The following is a 14,138-nucleotide window of genomic DNA, read 5'->3' on the forward strand; positions in this document are numbered from 1 at the left end:
TAATTTCTTATCTTCTGAAGAACCAAATCAGCTTGGGACTATAGCCTGCTCATTAGCAGCCTTCACAAAAAGCACTTACAAAATGTTGTCCTAAACCTGCTGTGAAGCAGAGTCATGGGGCACAATCTGGAGGCTGTCATCTCCTCTCCCTCTGGATGGTGAGGAACGAATGTGTTACACCACAGCCTTTATCAGCTCTGTTTGGCAGAGGAGATTGCTTTAGTTTGTCCCTTTTTTTTTGCCCTTCGTTATCCCTTTGCTAACAGACCTCAGCATTGCTTGTTCTCCTTTCTACCCTTGGGTCTGGGGGGTGGGTTGGGCTTTGACCCACATTCTTTGCACAACAGAGACGGTTCCATCTGTGCTGGGCTTGCAGATGCTGCATTCACCAGCACTGTGTGTCTGGACACTGTTGATACGAAAAGAGAGTGCTGGAAGTAGAAGGAGAGCACCATGTGGAATTTGTTTTATGTTTTTAAACACCTTTTGATCTTCCTTCAAAAAACTTATTTGGCAGATGAAGCCGACTGCAGATCAAGTCAGTTCGTCATGCGCAGCAATGGAACTGGGATGATTTAAGGTTGCCTTTCTGCTGGACGAGTTTATTTGTCCATGGGCCAGGAGAACAACATGGCTTGGAATGGGCTGAGCCGTCATGATTTCTGACCCCAGGGGCTTAAAAAAGAAATAGAAAAAGAAAAAAAAGGTAAAAAATCGGTTATCAGTAATGTCAGAAAATAATCATCTCCTTCTCCTTTCTCTTACCAAGGAACTTGGAGCCCGTCACACAGCTGTATGTCAGTGTGGATGCCAGCACCAAGGAGAGCCTGAAGAGAATCGACAGACCCCTCTTCAAAGATTTCTGGCAGAGGTTCCTGGACAGCTTAAAGGCCTTGTCTGAAAAGGTACCTGGTTATGAATATTTTCTTTTTCCCCTCCTTTCGCATGTTACCTTCTCAGCCAAAAGTAGAATGGCTAAAGGTGGACTGCAGAGTGGGCCCTGGATGTGCTGGGAGCATGTTATCTATCTTATGTACAAAACACATAAGAATTCAGCAAGCTCCATTAGTTTCCTGTGAGAGAAGACATTTTCATCACTGGGAGAGCAGTGTGTGTCAAATGGGCCAGTAAACTTTGCTGTGAGTTTAAAAGGATGGCTGTGGAATAAGCATAAGACATGAATGTAAGGTAAGACTATAGGATGGGAGATGAGGAGGTTATAAGATAATAGATCTCCTAATGAAACTGATACTGAAGGCAGGCTGCCGAATAAAGCCTGGAGATTCAGAGATGCCTGGGAGGTCAGAAATCCATGTGTTCTGGTTCTCATAGGTTCCCTTAAAATTGAGGTACATAAAGGAGGTGAAAATGTGCGTGCTGGAGATGAAGGCTCTGGTTGCCCTCCTGCTACATACAGCTCAGTGCTTCTGCTTACTTCTGGAAGGTTTTGTCAGGCCAATGGCTTTGAGCATAGTTGTGATGGTATCCCTTTGCACTGCAAGCACTTTGTGTCTGCCTGAGAGCCAGCTGGTGCCCTGAAGGCATGGGCTACCATCTGCTGCTATTGGCTCACAATTCAGTCCACCATGTTACAGGTTTAAGTTGTAAGTAATGAGTCACTCACGGTCCCAGCATCACATGAAGTAGAAGTACTTTATGAATGTGCATTCCCTCTCCTGGTTACTGATACTGTGCTCTGATGGAACAAGCACTTCTCTTTACTGTTTTGGCAGAAGTTTGTGTGTTCCTGCTGAGATGATCTGATGAGAGAGACTGTTTCAGCTGAATTAAATTTTCTACCTTCTGAGCTGACTACGTTGGGCCATTTTCTGCCAAATTATGTTAGGAGAACCTGAACACTCAATGTAACTGAGTGACACTTCTGCAAAGGCACGTAGGTTTATCAACATGTTTGTAGGTACCAGCTGATCTTGTTGAACCCAATCTTAAGCCAAATTCTTAGCTGGCTGGGATTGGGTATAAACCCAATTAAGCTCTCTGTGGAGGAGGCTGTGGAAAAAGCAGAGGTGCTGAAATACCAAGAGCAAAAATGTTGAAGACTTTTGGGAAGCTGATTTTGCACATCACTTCTCTCCCACCTCTCTTGACCCTTAGTAGAGATGGTTCATTCCTTGCTGTGTGTTGGCAGAGACTTCCTAGGGAAGAACTGAAGGTGAATGTATTGGCAAGTCAGTCCAAACAGCTAAAAATACTCTGGTCAAGGTGAAGAGGAGATAAAAAGCAGCTCAGCTACCAGGTGTGTTCTGTCCTAAAAGCAACTGCTCTTGGAAGGGTCCTTGAAGCACTGATAACACAGGAGCCAACTATTAGTTGCTCCAGTGGACAGTACACCGTTCTGCCAGCCCCAGTTCAGCTGCACGTTGCATCATTAAACAGAGGCAGCAGCAAGAAGCTGCTGTTTGTAAGTTTGTCCTTCAGTGTTGCTTGGCACACAGCAATCATCTCAAGTTGCTTGGAGGCAGAAGCAACTGTTTTCCTCCACAGTGTGCTGCCCTGTGTTCACGTGTGTGCTGTTGAGCACCCTTCTGTAGGACTGTGATGGGTGAGGGGTGCTGAGAGCTGATGCATTGGCTGCTGTTCCCAAGACAGCTTCTGCTTCTGAGTGGATGGTGAAGTGCACTGTGTGGGGGAAAGTGATGTTAATGCATCTGGGAACAAAATACAAGCCCAGTATTTTCATATAGCCTGACAAAAAAAACAAACCCCAAACAACAGCTTTGTTCAATGTAATTCTTCCTGGACTGAGACAAGCTGGCATTGCAGCTGATATGAGTCAGTGCTAGTAAGAATCACAGGCTTGATCCGGGCGCATTTAAAAGAATAGAAGCTGTGCCTTGCTGTGCTGGCAGTGCTGGTGTGGGGCTGTGCGTGGTGCTGCAGGACCTGCACTCAGAGATGGCAGTGAATTGCTGCTGGTGTGCTTCCCCAGCAGCGTGCTGGTGATGGCTGCTGTGGTGTTTGCACGGCACGTTCAGGAAGAAAAGCCCACTTTTATGATTTTTCTTTCTGTAGCAAATACAAGAAACACTGTCCTCGTTCCCTGATCTTGCTGAGATGGTCTTGTGTTGGCTTTTCTGTGCTGAGAAATGTTTCCCGAGAGAGGAATCTGTTAAGCAGCAGGTAGGCTCCCAGAAGGCTCTGTTTGCTTCTCATCGGGCATCTTCCGCCCTCCAGATGAAGTTGAGAGGAAAAAGAAGGATGCTCTGTGCAACTTAGTGTCTGGAAAGGGCACACTCTGTGTTTGAGAGTCTCAGAGTTGTCCCCTGGCAGCTCTGAGTTCATCAGAACAAGCGTGAGGTGCCGTGGTGTGATGGACGAGCCATTGGAGGAGGCACTGGGGATGTGAGTACTTATTCTCCTGCAGATCAGAGAGGTGTATTCTGGTGTCGAAAGGCATTTCTTCCAGCCTTTGTTTCTTCATAACGCTGTATCCAAATGAGGAATAAGTGCTAATTGAGAGCAAGGGTTCAGAAGCTCAAGAGGGAGGAACGATATTTCCATACCCTGGAGTTTTCTTATCAAGCTGATGGTTTTTTTTTCCCCCAGAGATGCCATTAACCAAATGTACTGCCTTAGGATGAGAATAAGGAGCTGACACTGTGGGCTCTGATAAATGGACCATAAGCCTGCTGCTTTGCTTTTTTGACTTTGTGCTCTGTTTCCCTTGGTGTTATTAGAGCAGGTTGAGCAAGGCGTGGAAGCGGCGGTGTGTGTTGCCTATCAATCACAGGTGTTATCCCAAGCAGCAGGGCTGGTGACTGAGACAAATGCCCTGCTGCTGGTACACCACGTGGAGATGGAGTGACCCTGGGTTGCAGAAGCACCTCCAGGTTTCTACGTGAGCACACTGAAAACAACTGGAGAAAAGATGGTGTTGGGCATACCAGCAGAGCATGCCCTGTTTGTGGCTCAGCATTACTCTGCAACATGCTCTTAGCTTCCATGTGGCTGAGAAGTAAGGTAACTCCTGAAGGAAAGCCTGGATCTTGGTGCTGGGGTCTGCTCCTGTGGGCACCTGGATGAGCACTCTCCCAACCTTGATGTGGTGTCACCTCCTCTGTCTGTGTCTTTTTGACTTAATCGTGATGAATCCTGTCCTGTCTGCTCGGTGCAGTGTACCTCAAGTACTTGCTGTGCTGCCAGACACCAAGTGGGCACTGCTGAGCTGCTTTAACTTTCAGAGGACAGGTGCCAATGTTCTCTAAACAGATCGGAGCCATGCACAAAGCAAATGGGGGTGGGGGTGGGGATAAAAAACCCCCTTCAGGTTAATAGATGTTATGGCACTGCAGGATGTGATGACGAAGCAGAACCTTATCCTTCCTGTCCTTCCAGGAGGGTCACAGGTAGAACAAAAGAATTGGCTTATTGGCACTTTCTGGAGGTCAGCTACAGACTTGTCTTTATACATCATACGCTGTTCTTGCCTTAGATCTTGGATAAAACAATGCCGTCGCTTTTTTTTCTTCTTCAGGAGAATTAAGATTTCATAGAAAAACAGGGTCATGAGTGAGGTGTAGCAAAGCTTTTTCTTCCCCCTATTAAAAAAGGACCGACAAAAGACAGTTTTGTAGCTCTAATTCTCCCTGCGGATCACACACCTGGCAGCACATTGCCCTCCCGTGGATTTTGGTGCCTGTGGCTGTGTGCTCCTTCCCCAGAGGTGGTACAGAAAGCACAAAACATAAAACATCTCATGTTGCTGACTTCCAGTTCTGCACGTTGCTGACAAGTCATTCCTTTTCCACTTCGGGGTGATGACACCAAGTTGCACGTTCAAATGTTTCAGGCTTGTATCTGGTGCTGTTTACTTTGCTTGTCTTTTCTAATATGATCCTTCCTTCAGAGCTCCCCTTGGCTTCTACGTGATTGCAAGCATAGCATAAATACATTGAGTTATGTCTTTGTGATGTTGCATGTTGTAGGGCTTGTTGTATAATACATGGCGGTAATGATTGCTTTATGGCAAGGGTATGTTTGATTTGCATAGAGATTATCTGTGGCTAGTGGGAAGGGGAACTGGTTTGTAGAGCCCAGTCTGGTGTGTGAGCTGGGTGACTTCAAAGAGGAATTTAAATGCAAAATCTGCAACAGATGTTAGAATCAGTAATCAATTTTACCACTATAAATTTAGAAGAATTTGACTCTTCTGCACAGTAAATGCTCTCCACCAGCTGTGCGCCTGTTTTAATGGTTTTGCTAATGAGACTTCTGGTGGAAGCCTTTTGAAATGAGTGTTACGAAGGTACAATGTTAATATTAAGTTATGGTGTCTGAAATACATCACCTCCTTTCAGCTTAGCTCAAAGCAAGCAGCAGTCTAAATGAGGCTTCAGCAAGATTCTTGGCATCACAGGGAGTGCAATCTTTCTTCTGCTGTCTGCTCCAGTATCTCTTAGTTTGCTTGCAGGCAAGAAAAGGGGAAAATGTTCATAAACACACTCCATCATCAAAATGATATGATTTTTGAAGTTGCTTTACAGTGTCCTATGAAGGAGAGGATGAGTCTGGTTGAGGAAGCAAGGTGCCTCAAGGCAGGAGCACAATCTGCTATCCCACTGCTGCAGGGCCTTGTGATGGAATCACTAAGGTTGGGAAGGACCTCCAGGGTCATCTGGTTCAACTGTTGACCTACTGACCACGTCTCTCAGTGTTTCATCTCCACAGTTCCTGAACACCTCCAGGGGCAGTGACCCTGCTGTTTCCCTGTACAATCTGTCCTTCCTCCCCGTCAGCCCCTCCTGGCTTGGCTGCTCCTTCCTTACCAGGGATAGCAAGAGCTTCAGAGGGGCTACAGCTCGCCTCTTCTGCCGCTAACCCTCTCATTTAGATGCATTCACAGTTCCTACCCTTAATTAGACGTGATCTTTCTTTTGCCTTGAGACACCTCCTAGAGGCTGCAGGAGAGCTGGACACTGGGTTTTCAAAGGATTCTGGTGGAGGTGATGCTCTGTTCTGCAGGGCTTGACTCTGGGAGCCAGCACTGCCCTGGCAGCCTCCGTGCCCCTGGGGATGACATTTCACTTCTTCATCCTCTGCTTGTGGAGTGGAGTAGTGCTCGTTTAAAGCACTCTGGGGAGGAGCAGCGTGTGTGTGTGTGTGTGTGTGTGTTTGTGCGATCTTAAGAAGGAGAGAACACGTATAAAATTCTGCTCGTGGCATCTAGACAAAATAAAGTTATATCTGCAGTTTATTTTAAAGCACTTTTTTATTTCAGCCCATAAAGTTGAAGTAGCTGGGCCAAATGCCATGGGTTGGGGTTGCGTGGAGCATTGTGTAATGCTTCGTTCTGCTGAATTCTTCTCCCCACTGATTGCCTATCAATGGTTCCAGCGAGGTGACTGAGATCACAAGTGTTCATTTGGGACAGTGAATCCACTCATTTGATGTTTTGGGGAGGGATGAGTTGACAAAGCACCTGCAAGACTGATCTGTCTTCTCAGGGTGAGTGTAAAATTGATGCCAATGAGAAAATAGGTTCTATGGGAACAGAGCACTGAGCCCCAGCAAGGTGAACCCAACCAGGGGGGCAGATTGCTTTGGAGGGCTGAGAAATCCTCTCCAAAGGAGTTAGCTATGATAGGTCCTCCACTTCTCTTTTAGGGCAGGATCCTGGCAGGTAGGTGTAACACTGTCACTGTCTGTGACCTCCCAACCCACCCTTATTGTGCCCCATCCCTTATTCCATTGCTGCTGACATCACCCCTACCGAGCCTTGTTGACTTGCAGGCTGTGTACTTGAGAGCCAAGTTCTGTGTTTTCTCCTTGGACAAAAGTGCTGTTAGACTTGCCAATGTAAGAAATGAGGAAATTACACCACATGGAGTCAGAGTCTTCTGAAGCTGCTATGAGTTGCTGGAGTGCCTTTCAGATAAGTTTCTGGGATTTATTGTCTTGTACATCCTTAAATACAGAAGGCTGGTAATTAGTAAAAGGTCAAAGCAAATTGGCAAATCAAAGGTGATTTATTTCTCATTTCTCATGCAGAGAAGGCCTTTGTGATGGGCAAACTTGGCTTCCTTCAAACCTTTCAGTTCAACCTTTTCATACTGCAATAGATGCCATTGCTGTACTGAATAATGTAGGAGGGGTCTCCCTTTGTTGTTATCCCAGAATAGCTCTTGGCTAATCCTTAATCTGTTTGAAGGATCTGCTATGAGATACACTGTAAATCATCCTGGACTGTTTAAGCTCTAAAACCAGAAAACAGGTGAGGAGAGGGTGCTTACAAGAGGTGGTACCTTGTGCCTAAGGCATGCATTTGGGCAGGTATGTGCAGTTAGCTGCTCCCCTTCTGCTTTGCAGCAATGGGCTGTGCAGCAGGGCCCCGATTTGGTGTGACTTTGGATAGCTTCGGCTGCATAAAGTGTTCTCTTTCCTCTCCATGCTGCTCCTGCCAGCTGAGGAAATCCTTCTGAATCTTCTCTAAGTTCTACATTTCCACGTGCTGCTTCTGGTGCAGCTGTGTGAGGGCAGCTGATGTGCAGATGTGATGTAGCTGTACTGCACTCCAGGTGAACTGGGGGCAGCAGGGCAATGCACAGGGGCACATGAGAGCTTTGCATGATGCCTTGTGCACGTGTACCTGGTGGCAGAGGCACTGAGGTGCTGCACAGAGCAGCAGGGACAGCCCCTTTGCAAGTAGGAAGGGTGCATGCCCTGCTGGTTGCAGGCCTGGTGGTGTGCACCATGATGTTGGCTGTGAGCCTGGAGCAGCTTCGTTGGGTTGGAAGTGGATAGGGCTGGGACTGAAGAGTTGATGTACCACCGTCTGCTCTGCAGTGGCTATATTCCACAACTTTTCCTGGAGTTTAGCTGTGCAGAGTGATCCTCATCTCACTTCTGGCACTGCTGTGCCCCAGCACCAGGCAGGAGCGCTGTCAGCCCCATCTCCTGCTAATAGGACACAGAGTTCTAATGGAATGGGCAGCTGACATGCTGAGGGCCTGCTTACCTTTGCATTGCATTTGTTACTTTAGGTTGTAAACCCCTGAGTTAAGGCTGTACAAGATTCCTTTCTTGCAAAGAATGCTTCCCCAGTAAGAGCAGTTCTTCAGGCTCCTCACTTGTGTTATTTGTCCAATGGAGTGGGCAGAATCTTCCACAAATTGTGCTGGGGCTTTCACTTTTATTTTTAGTTTATTTGGGCAAAACCCCAAAGAGAAATGTAACCCTTTGCTTCACAGACAGCGAGAGTGGTTTTTAATGAGGTCCTGCTTTATGGCAGATGAATCTCTGCTTTCATCACTCCTCCAAGCTGCATTGCTGGTTTGTTGTTTAGAGATAGCCAGCATCCATGTCATGAGTTCTCTCTTCACTTTACAGCCACAGTGCCCTCTAGTTTTCATTATCCTGCATCTTTCAACTTAAGCCATGGTTGTGATGGGATCTGTTAGCATGCACTTAGTTCTCCTTGCCTGCATCCCCCATTGCTGAGCGAAAAGCACTGATTTTTGATGAGCTTTCTGTTGGAGCCCTGCAAAATGACAGGGGATGTTGTTTTTCTGGTTGAGATTTCACACCACGGAGGTCCATAATGAAGCATCTGAGTGTATAAGTAACTGCTGGGATGGTTTAAAAGTATGGAGCACCTGGTAACTGCCATGGGGAGATTGGGTTCCTCCATTGGATCCACATGCTGGTGAATGTTCAGTACCTTCTTTAGCCAGAAGCATTTGGCTGAAGTTGGCCTCTTTTTAAACTGCTCTTCTCCCTCACTTACTTTATGCAGATCAGTGCCATTCAGGCTTTTTCCTTAAGTTCTTTCTGTGTTAAGACATTGTGCGCATTGCTGCTCAAAGCCAATTTCCCCTTCTTGTCTCTTCTCCTTCCTCCTTGCCTGTAGTCTGCTTTAGTATCACCCTTCTCTCAGCCCCCAGCACTGCAGCTGTGTTTAGGGGCGATGCTCAAAGCAGTGCCTGGCTGGGGCCATCCATCCTGCACAGAGCAGCTCCAAGCTGGTGCTGTGCATTGCAGGGGCAGAGGGACAGACATGGCAGCATGGAGCTATAGGTGGGACACGCAACTCTTTGGGGGCCATGTGAAGGTGTGGAGCAGCTCCAGCCCTTCCCTGCCACAGGGGCTGAATGCCTAATAGAGTCACTGAATCATTAAGGCTGGGTCTCTAAGATCCCTAAGTCCAACCATCGACCCATCCCACTGTGCCCATAACCATGTCCCTCAGTGCCACATCCCCATGACTCCGGAGCAGCTCCAGGGCTGTTGACCCAACTGCTCCCTGGGCAGCTGTGCCACTGCAGCACTGCACTTCCAGAGAACAGCCCCTGCCAACCTCCTGGCTTTTGGCCTTTTAAAGGCAGTGGCATCACCTCATACTAATACTTTCTCTGCCCATTCAGTGCTAAGCATCCTCCTCCCCCAAGGCAATGAAATAGCGCAGGCTTTGTGGTCTGCTACACAGCGACCTCCACGTGGTTTTTGCTGAGTTGATAGGGTCTGTTCTAATGCTGTTTGATTTGAAGTTACATTGCACTGCTTTTTTTTTTCCCCCTTTCCTTGGGTATAAATTTAATGTAGCTCCTTGAAACTGCTCTAGATAGATAAAAAGCAATAATTAATTGCAGCAATATTGTCACCGGTGATTTACAAGAGTAAGTGTATTAAACGTGAGTCTGTGGAAGATGGATAAGGGGCAGTCATGGTTCTGATTTACTCCGATACATTCTCAGGTCTCAGAACAAAGCTGTTACTGTGCGTGCCTTTATTTGTAGTGATTTTAAACTAAAACTGAGAAATTACTACCGAGGTATGGAGCAATAAAGTAGATTACAAGCAATAGATGGCAAGTACAGGAAGAATAATACGGAGAGCAGCGTGACTTAGGATGCTCGTTCAGGAAGGTAAGAGGGAAATGCGTATTGCTGACGGGAGCTTTTTGAGCTGTTATTTCCAGGGCTGTAGAACGGTAAGAAATACGTGGTGTCTGTTAGATACAGCATTTCAGAGCAGTTTCCATACAGCTGTCACGTTGGGAAAGCTTGGGCAAGGAGGTGCAGGGCAGTGGTGCTGGGCCCAGGTGGGTGCTGCTGTGGAGCACTCCTTTTTTGAGCAGCAAAGTTGAATTCTGAGCTTTGCTCTGGTTTTACAGCAGCTCATGCACTAATTATCCCATGGTAAAAATGCACCTTTTTTAGCAATGAAGACAAAGCCTCGACTTGCTTTAAACTGCTGTATTAATAGCAAATGCTCAACAATGTATGTCTTAGTAGATACCTACGCAGCACAAACTATTCAACTTTTTTGCTTTAATGATGGTATTAGCCTGAAGAAAGGGAGCTGAAAACTTCTGTGCTCTGAGCTGAGTTAATCTTTGAAGGAAAAAAAACCCTCTGCTGTGCAAATCTGCCTGGCAGAACGCTCACAGGTGCTTGCAATGTGACTTCAGGAGGATGCCTCTTGTTGCAGTGCTCAGGGCTGGGTGCGGTGATGGATGAGCCCAAGCGAAGGGATGAGCCCTTTATTTAAGGGGAGGGTCCCAGTTGCCAAAAAAATAATAGATTAATCTGCCATCCTTGCAAGGGCACTGAGTCTCTTCCTGCTGATGTTCTCCCAGAGCGAGGTGGTGCTGGGAGAGGCAGGACGTGTCTCATAGGCTCTCTGAACCTGCAGTGTCTCCAGGCTGAACTGGAAGGCTTTGGAGAGCTGTGAGATCTGGGGCGTGCTGCCATTTCAGCCTTCCCTTTGCTGCATTTTGGATCTTTCATCCTTCATGGGTTTTATGCATAAAGATCTGTGTTGCTGAATATGGTGAAGAAATGCTTGGCTGCAGGGATTTTTTTTTTTTTTCCCCTGATCCCATCCCTGCGACAAGTAATTTCCAAGTGTGAAAATTGCTTTGATATCTTTATTCAGGACATGCTCGCCTGGCAAGGCGTTGCATAACCTGAGCACGGGAGGCAGAGCAAGTGGCTGGGGGACGGATGGTCCCACTGTGGGGTGGCACGTGCCGTCAGCTGTTGGGCTGTTTGCTGCTCCTTGCCAGCTGGGATGCTCTGAAAACGTGGTGGGAAGTCAGCTTGCAGGTTGAGGCTTCAATTGGAGGGCATAAAAAATATTAATGAAACTGAAGCTGGCTTTTGAAGTGGCTTTCTCTTCATCTTCTGACACCTGATAAGGGCCTGTGAAGTCGGGTGAGGGAAAGAGCAGTTTTTGCTTGGAGCCTGCACCACGATTTCTTTTCCCCCAAGACTGCTTTTTGCAGTTAGGAAAAGCAGTGTTCCTATTAGCAATATTGGTTTTGCTGCTTGTGCTTCTTTAGCTGCAAAATATGGATTTATTCAGATGGGCGTTTGAATGTACAGTCTGGAGTCTATTGCTAGAAATTCATCTGTATCAAAGGGAGGTATATGAGTGTTCTGGATGTCTGGCTGTAAACTGGGGGGTTCTAAACCAAAATCGGGGTTCTGTATTAGTTTCCAAACAGAAGGAGAGCGTTAAGCCCTGCCATTTAAAGAGCACATTCAAGTGACCGTGAGCTAAGGTGAGGGTCTTGTTGAGTCATCAGATCACTGAGGTTGGGAATGACCACTAAGATCCTCAAGTCCAACCCCACGCCTCCCTGCTCAGTGCCACATCCCCACGGTTGTCGTGACCCCACCACCCCCTGGAAACCCAGGTTGTAAGAATGGGAATGTTGCATGATTCCACTGCACCACTGGTGCTTGCCCACACCTCCTGCTGTCCCATAGAATCAAATCCTGCTGCTGCCACTTCCCTGCCCAGCACACAAAGCATCTATCCCTGCAGCATGCTCACCTCTCCCTCTCCCCCTGGGTCTGGACCTCGGGTGGTTTATGAAGAATAACGTTACTCGATCTATGAGAAGATGAATGTTGAAAAGGGAATTAAAAAGAAATGATTTGGGGAAGGAAAAAAAAAAAGAAAAGCCCAAATGTCTGTTGGTTATTGAAGCAAGAAGGGAGCACTTTGTCAAACTGACATGCAAAACCTTTATTAACATATTCTGGGACAGTGGAGGCCAGGAGTGGCGTCACCTCGTGGGCTCTGCCTGAGCTGTGCTGGGTGGTTTGGCTTTGAGATTTGGCCAGAGGGAAAATCTGTGCATACAGACAATGCTTTTAACACTAGGAATGTTTTAGGATGGTTTCAAAGGATAAGGGAACCACCTCGGTCTCAGTGGCTTCAACTGAGTCTTGACTGCCCTGGGCAGGATGGAGAAAAGAGCCACATCAGTCTACTGGCCTTAGCGCTGCTTTGAGCCCAGGCAACAGGTGCTACAGGGACCAGGGCATGAAACAAAAGATTTTGGACTCTGAAACCAGTTAAAGAACTATTTTGTTATCGAAAGTATCCTTCCCACAACTCTGTTAATTTGTTCCTTCTGCCCTGTTTTGGTATTCAAGGGAAGCAGTGCTTTGTAGGATAGCTTGGGAAGAAGGTACTGAGAGCTGCCTACAGGGCAAATCGTGCTTTTCACCAGGTTGGTTCTTCATTCCTGTGTCTGAGCTGTTCATTATGGCACAGAAGGCCAAGCTGGCCTTAGTTGCTTATCTCTTTGGACCCCTTTATATAAGCATGACCATTTACTACATCATTTTAGAATGCACTGAGAAGTAGTGGTACCCCTGCTCAGTGTGCTGCTGTGTGTCCTCCAAAGAATCATGGAATTATAGAATGGTCTGGGTTGAAAAGGACCACAGTGATCATCCAGTTCCAACCCCCTGCTATGCGCAGGGTCGCCAACCACCAGACCAGGCTGCCCAGAGCCACATCCAGCCTGGCCTTGAATGCCTGCAGGGATGGGGCATCCACAGCCTCCTTGGGCAACCTGTTCTACCCTCTGGGTGAAAAACTTCCTCCTAATATCCAACCTAAACCTCTCCTGTCTCAGTTTAAGACTGTTCCCCCTTGTCCTGTCACTGTCCACCCAGGATGAGGTCTGAAAGGTATGGGAGAGGCAGCCAGTCATACCAAGGACATGATAATGTTTTCCTTGTTTGAAGGTATTTCTTGGTTGGTAATCTGTATTACGGTGCCTTTGATGGACGAACCACTACATATAGTCCAACACTGCTGTATTTTAGAGAATTCTGCTGTGATAATCAGTGCAGAGGTTTGGGAAGGTGAAGGCTATTTGTGTAAAACTGCTGAGTCTTTCCTCTATCTGGGCCCCAAGTCCTCCAAGGGCTCCCTCAAGGAGTTCTTCCAGTCTGTGCTCATACCTGGCATTGCCTGACCCAAGGGTAAGCACTCTGAGCTTGGCTTTGTTGAGCCTCTTTCCATTCACGTGGTTCTTACTCTTCAAGCCTGTCCAGGTCCCCCTGGATGGCATCTCTTCCTTCTGTTGTATCAACTGCACCACGCAGCTTGGTAATGTCAGCAGTGCTGCTGAGGGTGTACTCAATCCCATTGTCCCAAGACGGACCCCTTGGGGCTACCGCTCATCACTGGGATCCTGGAGCCCTAGTAGGTTCCTGCAGAGATCCAGCAATGGTCCCGGGCTTCCCAGGGGACTGCAGACTCAGCTCCTCCAGCCTTAGCTGCAGGCTGGGCAGTAAATGCACCATGCCCTGCTCACTGTGGTCTTGCTGTGCTCCTTGTAGAGACAGAGATCCTGTGCAGCAGAGCCCAGCAGCCCAGTGCCTTTCCTTGCAGGGGGACTGCAGCTTCATTAGGTTCCTAACTGCAAAAATAATAATCCTTTAATAGTCTGTTGCACGGGCGTTCCCTCTCTCAGATCAGCTCTTTGTAGAGCACGCTCTTCGGCCGCAATCTCCACCAGAAAAGGCTGGAAATTGCTGATGGATGCTCCCAATTTGCACAGCTGGATTAGCATAATGGCTCAGAGCAGCAGGATGCTGTGGACAGAGCAGCACTGCTGCTGTGATGCGCTCCCAGCTTTTATTGTATTACCTTCTGCAAGTTATTCTGACTTCCCCAGCTCTGAATAGCTTTGCTTTAGCACACCTGGCTGCTCTTTTCCCTGTGCCCCCGGTTCTTCATTAAGGTCTGAACTGCTGGTTATCTGCCTTCCCCTCAACTGCAGCCTGCAGGGAGGTCGGTAGGGCTCCTGCTGTATTGAGGCTGCTCAGGCACTGTGTGTGCTTCCCATTGGCACCCCAGACCCTTTCATTGTG

General features: G+C 47.5%; 1 protein-coding gene across 3 annotated transcripts in view; it reads left to right on the forward strand.

Moving 5' to 3' along the window:
* The window catches only part of TYW1 (tRNA-yW synthesizing protein 1 homolog), an 81,317-nt gene that overhangs the window by 46,878 nt on the left and 20,301 nt on the right, over nucleotides 1-14,138 (forward strand). For all 3 annotated transcript variants that reach the window (XM_025142014.3, XM_046902437.1, XM_015295937.4), the window contains exon 13: nucleotides 770-905. In XM_025142014.3, the coding sequence (XP_024997782.3) occupies nucleotides 770-905 (136 nt within the window). The remainder of the gene's footprint in view (nucleotides 1-769; nucleotides 906-14,138) is intronic.

Source organism: Gallus gallus, chromosome 19, assembly GCF_016699485.2.
Source record: "Gallus gallus isolate bGalGal1 chromosome 19, bGalGal1.mat.broiler.GRCg7b, whole genome shotgun sequence".
In the NCBI taxonomy this organism is placed as follows: domain Eukaryota; kingdom Metazoa; phylum Chordata; class Aves; order Galliformes; family Phasianidae; genus Gallus; species Gallus gallus.